The sequence below is a fragment of the Symphalangus syndactylus genome, chromosome 12, assembly GCF_028878055.3.
Source record: "Symphalangus syndactylus isolate Jambi chromosome 12, NHGRI_mSymSyn1-v2.1_pri, whole genome shotgun sequence".
NCBI classification, from domain to species: domain Eukaryota; kingdom Metazoa; phylum Chordata; class Mammalia; order Primates; family Hylobatidae; genus Symphalangus; species Symphalangus syndactylus.
The window spans coordinates 86089816-86106805 of record NC_072441.2 but is presented as its reverse complement, the minus strand read 5'-3'; the positions used below and the strand labels follow the sequence as shown (position 1 = coordinate 86106805).

General features: G+C 40.1%; 1 protein-coding gene across 7 annotated transcripts in view; it reads left to right on the top strand.

Annotated features, from left to right (window-relative positions):
- The first annotated feature begins 7829 nt into the window (after positions 1–7829).
- The window catches only part of FCRL2 (Fc receptor like 2), a 35306-nt gene continuing 26145 nt past the window's right edge, over positions 7830–16990 (top strand). For 2 of the 7 annotated variants that reach the window (XM_063624929.1, XM_063624932.1), the window contains exons 1-2: positions 7928–8063; positions 13369–13389. In XM_063624929.1, the coding sequence (XP_063480999.1) occupies positions 8006–8063; positions 13369–13389 (79 nt within the window). In that variant the 5' untranslated portion in view covers positions 7928–8005. Of the gene's footprint in view, positions 8064–12035; positions 12126–13368; positions 13390–16990 lie in introns of those variants that run through there. The other 5 variants (XM_063624931.1, XM_063624928.1, XM_063624926.1 and 2 more) reach the window with 4 other exon arrangements.

The following is a 16990-nucleotide window of genomic DNA, read 5'->3' as shown; positions in this document are numbered from 1 at the left end:
TCCTTCATTTATAATTTTTATTTATTTGAGTTTTGTCTATTTTTATGTTTGTCTAGCTAAAAGTATGTCAATTTTGTTTATCTTTTCAAAAACCAACCATTGGTTTCATTGATCTTTTCAATTATTTTTTTCTAGTCTCTATTTCATTTATTTGTACTCTAATCTTTGTTATTTTCCTCCTTCTACTAATTTTCAGGCTTAATAGGTTCTTCCTTGTCGAGTTTCTTGAGGTATCATGTTAGGTTGTTTATTTGAGGTATTTCTTATTTTTTTAATGTAGGCATTTATTGCTACAAATTTTCCTTGTAGAACTGCTTTTGGCCGGGCGTGGTGGCTCACGCCTGTAGTCCCAGCACTCTGGGAGGCCGAGGCGGGCGGATCACGAGGTCAGGAGATCGAGACCATCCTGGCTAACATGGTGAAACCCCGTCTCTACTAAAAATACAAAAAAAAATTAGCCGGGCGTGGTGGCGGATGCCTGTAGTCCCAGCTACTTGAGAGGCTGAGGCAGGAGAATGGCGTGAACCCGGGAGGCAGAGCTTGCAGTGAGCCAAGATCGCACCACTGCACTCCAACCTGGGTAACAGAGCAAGACTCCGTCTCAAAAAAAAAAGAACTGCTTTTGCTGCATATCATAAGTTTCAGAATGTATTTTCATTTTTGTTTATCTTGAGACTTTGTTAATTTTCTATTTGATTTATTCTTCAAACCATTGATTGTTCATGTGTTGTTTAATTTTTATATATTTGTAAGTTTTCCAATATTCCTCCTGTTCTTGATTTCTAGTTTCAAAACATTGAGGTTGGAATGTTGTGGTTGAAATCACTGATATGATTTCAATATTCTTAAATTTATTAATAATTGTTTTGTAGCCCTAACATATGATCTGTCTTGAAGAATGTTTCATGTGTACTTGAGAAGAACACCTATTCTGCTACTGTTCAATGGAATGTTCTGTAGATGTTTGTTAGGTCAATTTGGTCTAAAATGTAGTTCAAGTGTGATGTTTCTTTACTGATTTTGTGTCTGAAGCATATAGAGGCATCAACAGCAGAACTGTGAATCTGAAGAAAGAATGTGTGAATTCAAAGACAGGTTATTTGAAATATCCAGTCAGAGGAGAAAAAATAATGAAAAAGAATAAAGAAAGCCTATAGGATTTATTGATTTTGACAATCTATTCATTGTCAAAAGTGGAATATTCAATAATTTTACTATTATTATATTGCAGTTGATCTCTCCCTTAATATCAATTCAATTTGCTTTATATATTTAGGTGCTCTGATATTGAGTGGTTATAAATTTATAATTGCTATATTCTTTTGATGAATTGGCCCATTTTTATTATTAATAATCTTCTTTGTATGTTTTTATAGTTTTTGAATGAAAGTCTATTTTGTGTGATATAAGTATAGCTACTCTTCCTCTCTTTTGGTTCCTATTTGCATAGGCTACCTTTCTTCATCTTTTCACTTTCTGTCTATGTGTGCCCTTAAAGTTGAAGTGAGTCTCTTGTAGGCAGCATATAGTTAGGTCTTCAAAAAAATCTATTCAGCTATTTAATATCTTTTGATTGGAGAATTCAATACATTCACATTCAAGGTTTTGATAGGTAAGGGCTTACTACTATCTTTTGTTAAATTGTTTTCTGATTGTTTTATAGATCCTTTGTTCTTTCCTTCCTCTCCTGCTGTCTTTCCTTGTAATCTGATGATTTTCTGTAGTGGTATGCTTTGATTTCTCTCTTTATCTTTCATATACCTATTATAGGTTTTTATTCGTGGTTATCATGACACTTATGCAAAATATCTTGTAGTTACAGCAATTAAAGCTGATAACTTTATTTGGATTGCATACAAAAACTTTATACTTTTTACCTCCCCAAACATTTTATGTTTTTGATGCCACGATTTACATCCTTTTATATCGTGTATCTATTAACAAATTATTGTAGCTATAATTATTTTTAATACTTCTCCATTTTAATCTTTATACTAGAGATACGACTTCCACACCACAATTACAGTACTAGAATATTCTGAAATTGACTATGTACTAATATTTACCAGTGAGATTTCTACTTTACATGTTTTCATGTTACCAGTTAGTGTCCCTTCTTTCAGGTTGAAGAACTCCACTGAACATTTTTTATAAGGTAGATGTACTGATGATAAACTCTCTCAGCTTTTGCACATCTGTGAAAGCATTTCTTTCATTTCTGATGGACAGCTTTGCTGTATTTAGTATTTTTAGTTGAATATTTGTTCTTTTTTCTTTTTTTTTGAGATGGAGTTTTGTTCTTGTTGCCCAGGCTAAAGTGCCATGGTACAATCTCAGCTCACTGCAACCTCCACCTCCCAGGTTCAAGTGATTCTCCTGCCTCAGCCTCCTGAGTAGCTGTGATTACAGGTACCCACAACCACACTCGGCTAATTTTTGTGTTTTTAGTAAAGACGAGGTTTCACCATGTTGGCCGGGCTGGTCTTGAGCTCCAGACCTCAGGCAATCCTCCAGCCTCAGCTTCCCAAAGTGCTAGGATTACAGTCATGAGCCACTGCACCCAGCCAGTTGGACATTTTCTTTCTGTCAGCACTTTGAATATATCATCCCATTGTTTTCTGGCCTGCAGAATTGCTACTGAGAAATCCCCTGATAGCCTTTTAGGAATCCCCTTATGATAGGATCTTCTTTTCTCCTGCTGCTTTCAAGATTCTTTTCGTCTTTGACTATTAACAGTTTGATTATAAAATGTCTTGGTGTAGCCTTCTTTGGATTGAATATGATTGGAGATATTTGAGCTTTCTGCACCTGTATGTCTATATCCTTTCCTAGATTTGGAAAATTTCCAGACATTATTTCATCAAATAAACTTTTGGTCCTTTTCTTGATCTCTTCTCTTTATTAAATTCCTACAATGCAAATGTTAGCTCCCTTGATGCTTTTCCATAAATTCCATAGGAATTTTTCCTCATTTTCTTTCATTCTTCCTTATCCCCTGCCTGGATATTTTTAAATAATCTGTCCTTAAATTCACAAATTCTGCTGCTTCTCAATTCTGCTACTGATGTTTCTATTGCCTTTTTTCATTGCATTCATCATATTCTTCAGCTTTAGAATTTATCTTTTTAAAAAATGATTTAATCTCTCTGCTAAATTTTTGATTTTGTTCATATATTATTTCCTTAATTTTGTTAAATTGTTTGGGTGTTTTCTTGTAGTTTACTGAGCTTCCTCCAAACAATTATTTTGAGTTATTTGTCAGGTAAATTTAGAATTCCATTTCTTTGGTGTCAGTTACTGGAAAATCTTTTTTTTTGTGTTTGCTTTTGTTTTGTTTTGTTTGAGACAGAGTCTCATTAAATTGCCCAGGCTGGAGTGCAGTGGTGGAATCTCAGCTCACTCCAACCTCTGCCTCCTGGTTTCAAGTGATTCTCCAGCCTCAGCCTCCTGAGTAGCTGGGATTACAGGCATGCAATTTTTGGTGGTATTTTGTTTCCTTGTTTTTTTCTTGTTGCCTTTCTTTGATGTCTGCACATTGATGGATTGATCTCTTCTAGACTTTATAGACTGATTTTAGCAGAGAAAAATCGTCCCCTTGAGATAGGACTAAAGGTACCAGCTGGGAGTGAAGGAATGCAGAAGTTCTAGCTCCAGTAACGATGCAGAAGTTTAGTCTCCATGCAGCTCTGTCAGCTGAGATTGGTGTTGACAAAGATTGCAGGTGTTCTCAGTGGCCAAGGCTGTGCATATCCTCAGCAATAGTGAGAGCTGTTAGGGTCTCCAGTGGTGAAGGCTATTGTGGCCCTTCCAATCTCTTTTTGTTCCACTGGGGAAGTCATGGCCAAGACGCTCTCCTTTTATGCCAGGTTCAGCTTGAGGGGATGCTTGCAGTGGTAGTGGCACCAGTGTCTGATGTATAGTGTCCATGGAAAAAAGGCACAGAGGTGGGGTCTGAAGCATGGTCATATGTGGAGGAACCATGGCTTGAGTCTGGCATGGTCTAGGGCCACAGGTCTAGGTCAGGGCATAGGCATCCTCATTGCTGCATTGATAATGGTGTGCAAGGTGGCATGCAGCAGCATCTCCTCCTTGGGAGTCTGCAGCAGGGATGGCTGTTGGTTGCCTTAGTGGTGAAAGATGCCCATGTTTTCTGCAGAGCAGGCCACTGGGGACTGTGAATAACACCTGCTGCCTGGCTGATCTGAATGGCCCCTGCCCTTCTTTGTTTCTAGCCATCTCCAGATGTCTTAGGTCACCATTCTCCCCAGAAATTATTTCTGTGTAGTCATTCTTCTTCTTCTTCTTTTCTTAATCTAATGTGCTGCTGTAAATTCTTAAATGGACCCTAGAGCCCTCTTAAGGCTATGATCATTCATAGATAACTATTTTGTGTGTGTTTGAGGGGGAGGATGAAGGCTAATATCTTTTAGATTGCCATCTTGCTGATGTCACTGTGGCCTCGGCTTCTGCTGCATCCTTTAAAATCCATTTTGCTTTTGTTTCTGCTAAGCCCTGGAAATTTCATTGGCCTGGGAACAATTTTTATGGTAATTCCTTATTTGGGCTTTCCCAGAGCATACACATTAATGTGGCATGGTCCTGGGCTTTAGTTATTTCAGGGGAAATTTTATGTTTTTCCCAGAACTCATACAAAGACAAACTTGCTTATCATCCATCTATGCTAATAGGTGGATTTTTTCCCCCACCCACCATTCATTTATTAAAAGGTAGTCTTTTGAGGGTCCACACTTTATGCAGGTGTTTTAGTTTCAAGTTTCTTCCTTTTGAAGCCTTAAGGTTTTGTTTCCTAGTTCCACATGGACTTTAAACACTAAGCCCATAAAAAGTATCTAGTGTTGGCTGGGCATGGTGGCTCACACCTGTAATCCCAGCACTTTGGGAGGCCAAGGCTGGTGGATCACTTGAGGTCAGGGGTTCAAGACAAGCCTGGCCAACATGATGAAACTCCGTCTGTACTAAAATACAAAAATTAGCCAGGCGTGGAGGCGGGCACCTGTAATCCCAGCTACTTGGGAGGCTGAGGCAGGAGAATATCTTGAACCTGGGAGGCAGAGGTTGCAGTGAGCTGAGATCACCCCACTGCACTCCAGCCTGGGGGACAGAGCAAGACTCCATCTAAAAAAAAAAAAAATAGCTACTGTTTAATTTCCTCCATTACACCTCCCAGGAGAACAGTAATGCCAATTTACATGTTTAACACTCTGCTTTCACTTCCTCATTTATCTACAATGGGGGAATTTCTCTTCTTTCGTACATATATAGTTATGTATTTAAAAATTATGTAATATTTATTCATCACTTATAAGCATTTATGTGGGAGAATTTAAAGTGGGAGAATTTTCAGGTGTTTTAGTCTACCCACACCTGCCAGAACTAGTATTCCCCACTTCTTATTTTCCAAGTGGTGGTGGATTTTATTTTGATTTTTAAATCTTTTCATCATCTAAGTGGATTTTGAAAGTAAGAAAATTTAAATACCAGTGCTTAGTTTGCTATCTTGGATCATGTCCTCCATTATAAGTAATTGATCCAATTGGCTGGAGTCAGAGGCTTTCTGATAATATTGATGACCCTTAATTTTCTCTGTATTTATGGAGTTCTATTATTCTATAATCATCTTTCCCTTGCAACCAAAACCTTTTTCATTCTCCCAATATTGTGTCCACGAATACCACAATTATATCTTTAAACTTTTTTTTCTTTATAGTTTCCTACGTATCTGATGCCAGATAAAAGTGAAAAATTTAATTGAGAAACACTGGAAGAAAATTCTATTGTTAGTTATGCACAAACACTGAAAGTGTTAGAAGTTAGCTCTAGAACTGATCCCACCCTTTGCCTTATTCTTGTCTCAGCTCTGGGTTCCTTCACCAGTGGGCCATTTATAGCTTTGGCATATACCTTCTTATGACTAGTTTTCCTGGACAGGTCAATAGTGGTGGTTTCTTGTCACAAGGTGTGTAAGTTTCTTGTAAGACAGACAAATCTGTCACTATGATATTGAGGAAATGACAATGCTAAATTTGAATGAGATGGTTAAAGAGAGAAGAAAGAAGAAAGGAGGCTAAAGCTGAGACAAAATATGAGGAAGCGGCTCAAATGGGAGAACCCTGAAAAATTTATATAATGAGATTGCAATGAGCTTGGTTACAGGAAGTATGGGATAGCTTCTAAGAGGAATCTTGGGGATAAAGGATTATGAGGGAAAAAAATAAGACTTCAATCCAGAGAAGCAGAGCAGGCTGCCATAAATAAAATTAAAGCAGATTTGTAACTTAGTAAAAACAAAGTCCAGGAACCTAGGTGTCTTTCTGGATTCTGGCTCCACTCTTACACCCCACACCTAATCAGTCATGAAGCTCTGCAGATTTTGACTCTGGCAAAATTTATCTCCTCCTCTTCATCAGAACCACCTTAGTTCAAGCCTTCATCTTTTCTATCCTGGAGTGTATCAGTGGCCATACAGCTCTTCTATTTATCTCTAGCTTTATTCCCTCTAGTCCACATACACCCTGCTGTCCAAATTCAAAATGATCATCTTCTGATCGTGGTTGAAATGCCATCATTAGTCTTGAAATATTTAAGGTTTATGGGTGCTACTCACTTTATGTCTCTTCTCCAGGTTTGGAACTAAGTTGACAAAGTCAGATTGGAGACAAAATGTCAGCTTTAATAATGACCATACTAGACTAGATCATGTGACTTATATTTGAGCCAAATGGAGATTTTCTCTACTTTTCTATCAATAGGCTTTGGGACTTACTGTCAGGAGAGTTGTGTTTAGCCAGCAGAGGACCCTGGCTTCTGTGACAACTCATTGAGATAATTACACATAAGAAAATAAGCAGGAAGAGATTATTTTCTGTTTGAGGACAAGTGAAGAGAGAGAACAAGGTCATGAGCTGACATCTTCAACCCAACTGACCAATCAGATGAGCCTCTTCTCCCATGCAGAGGAACAAATAGTAGGAATAAAAGGACAATGGTAAAAGGACCAAAAGAGTTTTATCTAATCGTGTTCTTTCCTGGGAATTGTGTGGGTGTCTCCTCCACCCTATGAAAATATAAAGATTTTCCCACCTTCCCACCTTTGGGCCTTACCTCTTGTCATGCTCTTCCTCGTACCTTTGGATCTGCCATTCTAAAGTGCCTGTGGATACCTGAGCAGCCCGAATGGGTCCCTGACCTCTTACCATGCTCCTGATGCTTTCTAGGCCTGGAACTTCTCCATCTTCCTAAGTCTTATTTGCTTGATTAAAATCTACCTATCTCTCAACATTCATCTCTTCTGGAAGCCTTTACTCCTTAATCTCCACTGTGTCCATTCACGTGCTGTACAGAGCTCCACCACAGCAGTGGGACACAAGTATGTTTACTCTTTTCTATTAGTCTTCTGATGCTAGAATGCAATTTCCATTAGAGTAGGGACCATATCTTTTTATCTGTGTATGTCTTGTGCCAAGTGTATTGCCCATCAATAGGGGACATTGAATAAAACTCTACTGAGTAACTGAATGCATGGCTTCATGCATACATGAATTAATTACTGAATGAATAATGATTCTGCTTGGGAATCATATCTTTATGAACTGTGAAAAAGTTATTAGCAGAGTGTGTTAGAAGAGTGAACAACAACAACAACAAAAAGACAATTGGTAAAACAAGACAGAAAGCCATCAGTGTAATCTGGATCTTGGTTCTTGCTTTTTTCTTCTACTACAACTGATGCTCACCAGCCTGCCAGAAAGACACCCACAGGAAGCTGCTGTGGGTGATTCTACTAATGGTTGGTGTAGTTGACAACCCATGGTTCACAGCTCCCCTTGGCCTGAAAAGTCATAACCCATCCACCTTCTGGAAAACCCACACATATACAATTAAAACAGGAAGTAGAAAGCTTTGAACTGAATTTGACCTCTAGACATCCCTCCCCACCTGTTGTTCTCAGGGAACCCAGGCCACTTGCCAGGAGGTATTTTCACACATGGAGAGAAGACTGCTCCCCACCACAGATGCTGCTCTGATGTCTTCTATGAGCCTCCGTAAGTCTTTCTGCGTCTCTGCCTCCCCTCAGACACCAAGGCTGGGTTCCCCTCCACTTCCACTGTAGGAATAGTAATACCTTCTTTAGTAAGGATTTACCATAGCTTCTATTGCTACTAAAGGAACTGATAATCTTCATGATGAAGGAAAAAAATCGAACTTTGTTGAACTCCAGTTCCCTAGAAATACACTATCTAAAACTTCAACTTACTCTTGGCCTTTTCTGATTCTCTGGGCTTTCACTATCTTCATATCTTCCATGGAGGTAATGACCACTAGCTTCCAAGCATTTATACCCAGTCCGAATTCTCTTTCATGCTATTTGGTCCATGCAGATCCCGGACTTCTAGATATAATAAATTTCATTGTAAAAAATCTTCTGGGCAGAAGGGCCTGGCTCTGTCTAAATTACACTGGAGAGTGTCTGCATAGACAATATTTGGTCTAGCCAGTTCTGTCCCAGAAGTTCTTCAACAAACAACATCACCTCCATAGAACTCGGAAAGTATCTAGTTACTATCTTGGACAGGAAATTATCAGGGAAAGTGCCACTCAACAAAGACATATCATACTGCTCAAGGTAATTATAGTAATTATTAAAACTGCTGCTACCACTACTGCCATAACAATGATGATGACCATGACTATGACTACTTCCACTGCCATTTATGCAGCAATTACTATGACAAGTAATTTATATATATTACGACATTTAGTTCTCTCATAGTGACCTTGGAACCCCAAGCTCAAAAGATGATATCTAGGGATCTTGGAAGTTAACTTGTTTCATTTTTTTATTTTCCCACTCTAAGTGTCCTAGTAATCAAATTCATCAAGTAGGAGGTGTGATTTGTTTTATTCTGACATATTTTATGAAGACTCTATTTGTCTCTGTCTCAGTTCTGGCATGCCCCAACTTGGCACTGTACTTTGTATTCCATTCAAGACATTGAACATGGTTCACAGAGATGACTCTTGCTCTGCATCTGGCAGAATAGGCTTCAGTATGTTACCACCTGTGGAATCTCCATGTTAAGGGTTTACCTGGTTGATCCAAGAGGCATTTATATATATGTCTAATGCTGCTTCTTTCTGATACCTGTGACTCCATCCTGTTGGTGGCAAAATATCCTTTATCCTTGCACAAAAAGTATTGTTATCTCTCACTTTGATCAAATCTACCAACACATAATTTTATTTCTGCCACTATTGCTTTAATTTTTAAGTTACTTCCCCCGCCCCCCACCAAGTATCTATTAAGCCTCTTAATCTCTGGTCACAGTGCCTACTGTGCATTCAAGTTTAGCTATGCTTCCAGGATATGCCTATTCACGTGTAAATTACTGCCATCTGTCAAATACAGAGTAGCACCCACATGAAACATGTTAGCCATCTTAGAGGATTTGTTGCCACCTCTGTGGCCCACCCACCTCATTATTGCTGCTTTCCATCTGCACCTTTTATACCAACTGTGAATTTTACCTCATACCATTTGGTAACACCTTAAGAAATATTGATTCTTAACTGAAGAGGCCACATTTCCATAGAGGATATATAGAAATCAGTGAAAGGATACGGATTATTTTGAAAAATCTCCTTGATGTCTATGAAAAGCTTGTACCTACCACCAATCCACCACCATCTTTTTCATGATCCTCTCTGTACTCCTTTCCTTAATTCCCTCCCATCCACAAAATTTCTATAGCTTCCAGGTTGGTCAGAATGGGAAGGAATTATAGGCCACCTAGAAACCCATTCAGTAGGCAAGACTTGATGATACGATCAGTGACTAGCTTTTGTCCTGGGAAAGAGTAACTTACACTTTCAAACACATACAAACCATTTGTCTATGCAGAAAGTTAAAGTAGTATTGTTTTCAACACTTTAAGATGAGAGAGGCCATAAAACCTAGTTTTTTTAATGAATATTTAAAAAGTACATAAATAGCATATGTTTATTGTAAGAATACTAGAATACACAGATAAGCAAAATGAGGAAAATAAAAATCAGCTTTAATTAGATTTTTTGGATATAATTACAGTAACTCTGTGGTGCTAATTGTCTCAGACACTTTTTATTGGAGAGCAGGGGATGATGTGCAGCAGATAAAGTGCACTCTGTGGCCACTTTTTTCTTTTCTTTTTTTTTTCTTTTTTTTTTTGAGATGGAGTCTCGCTCTGTCACCCAGGCTGGAGTGCAGTGGCATGATCTCGGCTCACTGCAAGCTCTGCCTCCCAGGTTTGCACCATTCTGCTGCCTCAGCCTCCCGAGTAGCTGGGACTACAGACGCCTGCCACCACGCCAGGCTAATTTCTTGTATTTTTAGTAGAGATGGGGTTTCACCGTGTTAGCCAGGATGGTCTCGATCTCCTGACCTCGTGATCTGCCTGCCTCAGCCTCCCAAAGTGCTGGGATTACAGGCGTGAGCCACCACACCCGGCCCACTTTTTTCTTAATCATATATCCTAGATACCTTATCTTGCTATTAAATATTATTCCACAGAATTATTTTAACGGCTGTTTGGTTTTCCACAGCATTTGACACATAACTTATTTTTAACACACATCTCTCCTTGTGATATATTTTTAGTATTTTCTTTTTACATTATTATAAGCAAGGCTTTAATGACCATCACATATAAATATTAGCATTTCTCTAAGTAAAACTATGATAAGAGTGAGAATAAAATGTTAAGTATCCAATTGTTAAAAATTCAATGTTAAGTATTCAGGTAAATGTTAAGTACCTGAACAAGTAACATTGAGTCTATGAATATTTTCAGTCAGTCCCTCATTTATAAGCACCTGTGATTTTTTGGTTTAGAGTTTCATCCTGCGTAAGGTTCATTTATGAGACAACATCCACCGGGACTACATCTAATCAAAGTGAGCGTGATAATAGGCGTTCACATAACACATGCTTTGCTTTGTGTGAGATAACCGTATTAGGATCAGCCTGAGGTACAAAAAGCAATGCAGATTAGAAATAGGCAATGTTTTGATTACAAATTAGAAAGATGGCAATGTTTTCAGCAATATGGTGCAAGTGTTTTGAAGTTTAGTAAAATCTCGTTCTAGAAAGTCAGTGAATGACTAAGAAAAGTTTTACTTAAGAAATATGAGCTATTGAAACAATGGCCTTATTATTTTAAGAACCTTGAGAAGCAATATATCAAGATAGTAGGGCACAATGTTTAAGAGCCAGACTGTGGAACTGGGCTGCCTGGGTTTGAATCCCAGATCTGTTACTACTAGAAATTGACTAAGCTGATCTTGGTCATTTTACTGGCTGCTATGGTCTGAATGTTTGTGTCCTGGCAAAATTCTTATGTTGATACTTAATCCTCAATGCAATAGTAATAAAAGGTACCCACCTTTTATTACATGACCCTTTAGGGGTCATGAGGGTGGAACTCTTATGAAAAGGATTAGTCTCCTTGTAAAAGAGGCTTGAGGGAGCTTGTTTGCCCCTTCCATCATGTGAAGACACATAGAGGACACCATCTGTGAGAAACAGGCCCTCATCAGACACTGAATCTACTGGTGCCTTGATCTTAAACTTCCCAGCCTCTTGAACTATGAGTGATAAAGTCATGTTGTTTATAAATTTCTCAGTCTAAGGTATTCTTTATAGCAGCCCCAATGGACTGAGACACTTACCTTTGCTAGTGCCTCAATTTCCTCAATCATGTGAAAGGGGATAGTGCCTTCAGAAACTTGCTGAAGGTAATAAATAAACTGTAAGCACGAGGCACTTAGAACTGTGTCTGACTCATTGCAACTCATATGTAAATGCTAGGTATCATCATGAGTGTCAAGACACAAAATTTCTCTGGCATTGAGAGGATCAGATATAATTGTTTTAGCCCTTCCAGGACAAAGATAATGGTTAAACACTGTGGCACTATTCTACTTCCTTTTTTGCTAATTATACAAAACCTATTCTGAAAAGCACGTTTCACCGCCTGCTCAGAGGCTCCAGTTGGTGGCCAAGAGTACATCTCTTTTCAAATAGCTGGACTAGGTCCTCATGCTGCTGTGGTCATTGCTGGTCATCTTTGGTGAGTTCAATACTTTGACTGAGAAGTGAGGTGGCAGCCGAATGTGGTCTACTGCTCCCGAAAGGTCGGAGGTTTTATCGGAGCCCAGGGACTGGTGGGGATGCTCAGGTCCTGCCTGCAGCTTGGGCTTCAGAGGCAGATGCAAAGAAGTAGGCTGGGGACAGTGAATTTGCAGCACATCCATTAAGCATTAAGCACAATGCTTAACATTCAAGGTGGACCACTTTACCATTTGCTGGTCATGAATTGCTATTTTGATGTCTTAGATCTCACTGAGTAGTATAATGTTCTCATAGTAAAATGTTCATAATATTAGCATTTAGCACTGCCCTTCTCCTCCATGAACACTGATTATTCAATTGTTATCTATAAGATTTGGGTTCAGCAGATGCATTGAGACCCTTTGCTAATATTCCTCTGTTTAATTGTGGACAACGAGGGAGATGACAGCTGCTGCTAGAAAATAAGATTCCTGGGTGAGTGTGGTGGCTTATACCTGTAATTCTAGAACTTTGGGAGCCCAAGGCAGGTGGATCACCTGAGGTCAGGAGTTCGAGACCACCCCGGCCAACATGGTGAAACCTCGTCTCTACTAAAAATACAAAAATTAGCCAGGCGTGGTGGTGGGCACGAGTAATTCCAGCTACTTGGGAAGCTGAGGCAGGAGAATTGCTTGAACCCGAGAGGTGGAGGTTGTGGTGAGCCAAGATCATGCCATTGTACTCCAGCTTGGGTGAGAGAGTAAATAAGATCCCTTTCTCTATGCTGTGTAGGCACTAAATAAATATTTGTTATTGGAATAAAAGGGCTGTAATGTGAAATATGGCCATAGGAGACTGATTTATTGATTTCTTGGAACTCTCACAATGTATGTTTCCTGATGAGCCCTTTGTGATCATGTTGTCATGTCGGTCTACCACTTGAAAAGTTTGAGTGTGAGATACAGTGGTGGGGATGGTGGAAGGAAAATGAAATCAAGAAGAGTCACTAAATATCCAATGTGGGTATTTTCGACAATCCCTTTAGTCAAGCGTTGGGTTTGCAACTTGCCTTGTGACTACAATGAATGACAGTTAGATGTGTGCTCGAGGGAGATTGAATTGTTAGTAATGAGAGATTAGGGAAATAGAAAAGAAAGGAAAAATGGAAAGAAGTTTTTGAGCAATTTACCAGAGCAATATAAATTTATAAATTATGAGGGTGAATGCTGTGTACTAATTTCTGGCTTTTGATCTCCTCACAGCTGCAGTCACTGAATGGGCAGGTGAGTCCTCCTTGTCTTTGTTGTTCTTGGTCTCTGGCATATCAGTCACCCAGCTACCCCAGGATTCTATAGAGGTGTCTCTCGGAAGCCTGTGAAGATGTCTTAATATTACTGCCCTCTAGGCTGACATGTTCTGAGGTCACGCAGCCTGTTTCCAACACCGCTTGCACGTTTGGGTGACCAGGTGCCACCTAGCCTTCTCAAGACCCCACATGCTTGCCTCTTCTTTAAAAGCCTGGCTTTAAGAAGGGCAGTAACATCTGAAAGAAGGCATGCAGATTGAAGAGAAGAACAATTTGGAGAGAATTGTTTTCCTGCCCATAGGACTGCAATGCCTCATTATTGTCTGGCTGAATGCTGAATGTTTTCACAGCTCTGAAAACAGTTATTTATAGAAGAATGTATCAGAACTACAAACTTCTGCAGGGTCAGAATAAACATGTGTCCTCATTGCTTCTCTAGCTCTAGCTCAGGAGTCAGCAAGCTTTTCCTGTAAAAGGCAAGAGAGTAAATAGGCTAAGCTTTTCAGGTGTATGCCATAACTACTCAATGCCATTGCTGTGGTAGCAGGGAAACAACCAAAGACCATATGTAAATGAATGAGGATGGCTGTGTTCCAATAACATTTTATTTACCAAAACAGTGTTGGCCAGCTCACAGGCCAGAATTTGCCAACCCGCACTCTAGATTTAGTATTTAGTTTTGATTTTTTAAAAATGCATGTATTACTGTTCTAATCATAAAGAGTGAAATAAAGCTAATTTTATTTCACTCTTTCTGAGTTAAATCTGTGCTCAGTGAAGGAAGTCAATGGGAAAAATATTTTATTCTATATACAGAATCTTCACATAAGCCAAGACAAAATCTAAAGAAAGGGAGAATTGTTTCCTTGCCCATTGAATGCTGGCTACCAAGTGGAAGGGGCTCTTTGGGCTCTAAGTAACAGTGTGGGGAAAAGCAGATCCCGCTCTCACCTTGAATGGAAGAAGAGTGTCCAGGGAGACATTCAGGGGTCCTACCTGGAACTTGCTCAGGAGCAAGTCTGGTCTCTTGCATTCATTTTGTCCCACATAAGGTCCCGGAGTCCCACCCTGTGATACCCATCACTCCACCGTCTGTCTGGATGGAAATTAGAGGAAACCTCGATCAATACTCAGGAGGTTTCTGACCATTAGTGGAATCATGCCAAGACAGCAGGCTCCCTGAAGTGAATCACCTACGACCATTCAGAGAACAGGGCAACAGCCACTTCATTCTCTTTCTTTTCCTTTAGCAAGAGTTTCTCAGAAAACTGAGATGTTCTTCAGAAGTTTGAGATCTTTTCTTTTTAAAAAGAGTAAGAGAGAACTTAGTTCAGCATGATGTACTGGAAAGAACAGGACTTATATAGCCAGAAAGACCAAATTGAAATCATGGCTTTGCTATATACCTGCTATGTAGGCTGGGCAGTCACTTGGCCTCTGAACCCCAGTCTTGTCTCTGGGGAAAAGTTTCTGGCCTGTTGAGAATTACAGTCCCCTGCAAGGTTTGAAAATGCTATTCAGCAGGGCAGCTGAAAAGGTCTTTCTGTCCCCATCCATTGCCTCAACGCAGTCTTCTACCACATTTCCTCTTTTCAGCCCCACCCATACACTGCACTCACCACCTGGGACCTTGCCCTTGCAAAGCTTTGAGAAATACCATTTGCTTTTAGTTTTTGCTGTTGCTCTGGTAAAGATATTTTTCACTGAAATTCTTGTGAAAAAACATTATTCAGTCCTGTACATCTTGCCCTGAGTTAAATCTTTGTGCTTCTATTTATTTGCTTTGCCTAAGAATTTCTTGTTCACAACCTAACATTCTCCCTGCCCTCTACCACTGTCCCTCCACTGCAGTTCTCCTCTGTACTCTCTGGGGGTCAGCACGATTCTACTGGGCACCTCTGTAGGTAGAGCCACTCTCAGCCAGTTGCTGGAGGATTTGGAACGCCCTGAGGATGCAAAAGTCAGCTTTGTGACTTGTTGCCCTCCCCTTCTAGGGCCTCTGACTCCTTGCACTCTGCTAATGGTGCACACAGATTAGAACTCTTGAGGTTGCACCACAATGACAGCCAGCGTAGAGCCAGCACACTTCTGCTGAGGCCTCCGAACTGCAGGTGGTTGGCATTGGAGCCATCACAGCCATGCTAGAAGCAAGTGGATACAAACTGTCACACAAACCCATTACGACTCTTTGGGGTTCCCCGATATGAAACTATGGACTAACTTATGTCTACCCTATAGGTAGGACATCACTCTCAGAGGGTTTGACTTCAAGTCACCTTCATTTATTCAGTATTCCCGAGTCCACCCCATCTCACAGACCTGAAACCCATTATTTTGGTTGCTCTTGAAGTGCAGTTATGATGACCTCTTATTCCTCCTCAGCCATCATTAGCTTCTGCAACAAAGACATCCCCCATTAAGGCTGTGAGATTTGTGGCTCACTGAGTGGTCCATAAATGCCGGCACCATTGTGTGCTTCTCTCACAGAATCCTTAAGACAGCCGATGAGAGGCAAATGCTCTTTGTTGTTCCATTTCTCAGATGAGAAACTGTAACTGAACTCAGGTCCAGCTGCTCACTGCTTGCAAAGTCCAATTAACAAGAGAGAGATCTGGTAGAAAGAAAGTGACTTTTTAATTCCAAAACTTAGCTGAGGGGAAGTAGTACAGGCTTCCGCCTTGAGGGTACCACTTCTACTTCTGGGGCAGAAGGCAAGGCCTTTTAAAGGGGGACTTGGTGTGAACAGCATGCAGGGGAGGGAGTGAGGTGGTGCAAGTCTACATGACTTGCTTTGGATGTCATCTGTCAAGTGATTTGGCTGGCACCAGTGTGGGCAGAACTAGGTTGTAAATTGAGGCAATCTTCTGGTGAGAGAGAGTTCTAGAGGCATCTGGTTTGCTTCGAGTTTCTGTCTCTGGAACCTCTTAAGTAAACACATAGCTAGATATGCTTTCAGTGCAAGGAGTGGATGATGGAGAGAAGGTAAAAATTATAATTGCATGAAAAAGGTGAGGGATAGCATTAGGAGATACACCTAATGCTAAATGACGAGTTAATGGGTGCAGCACACCAACATGGCACATGGATACATATGTAACAAACCTGCACATTGTGCACATGTACCCTAAAACTTAAAGTACAATGAAAAAAAAAGAAAAAGGTAAAAATACTTCTTTTTTTCTTAGAAAAATAGGATACTTGGTTACAAAACCAAGGTCCAAAGAGTAAAGTGCTTTGTCCAGTATCACACAGCTAATAATAGTAGACTTGGATTCAAAACAGTGTGATCTGGCTCTTCATCGCTAGGTTAAACGTTGTGAGAACTGAAATCAATCAGTATCTCCTAGTGGTGACAATGACTCTCTCTGGCCGCATCTTCACTTCCAGGCCTCCGAGCTTTAGCGTCTCTCCAAGCAGATTCCTCTCGGAGCTGCAAGCCGGCTCCCCCTGCTGCTCCCACTTGCTGGTCTGCTGTTATGGACTCAGGATCATCCACTCCTCACTGCTCTCCATCCATGGGCTTGCTCTTGGGGCAGTCTGCCCCTTACCAAGCAGTTTGAGGATATGAATAATTCCTA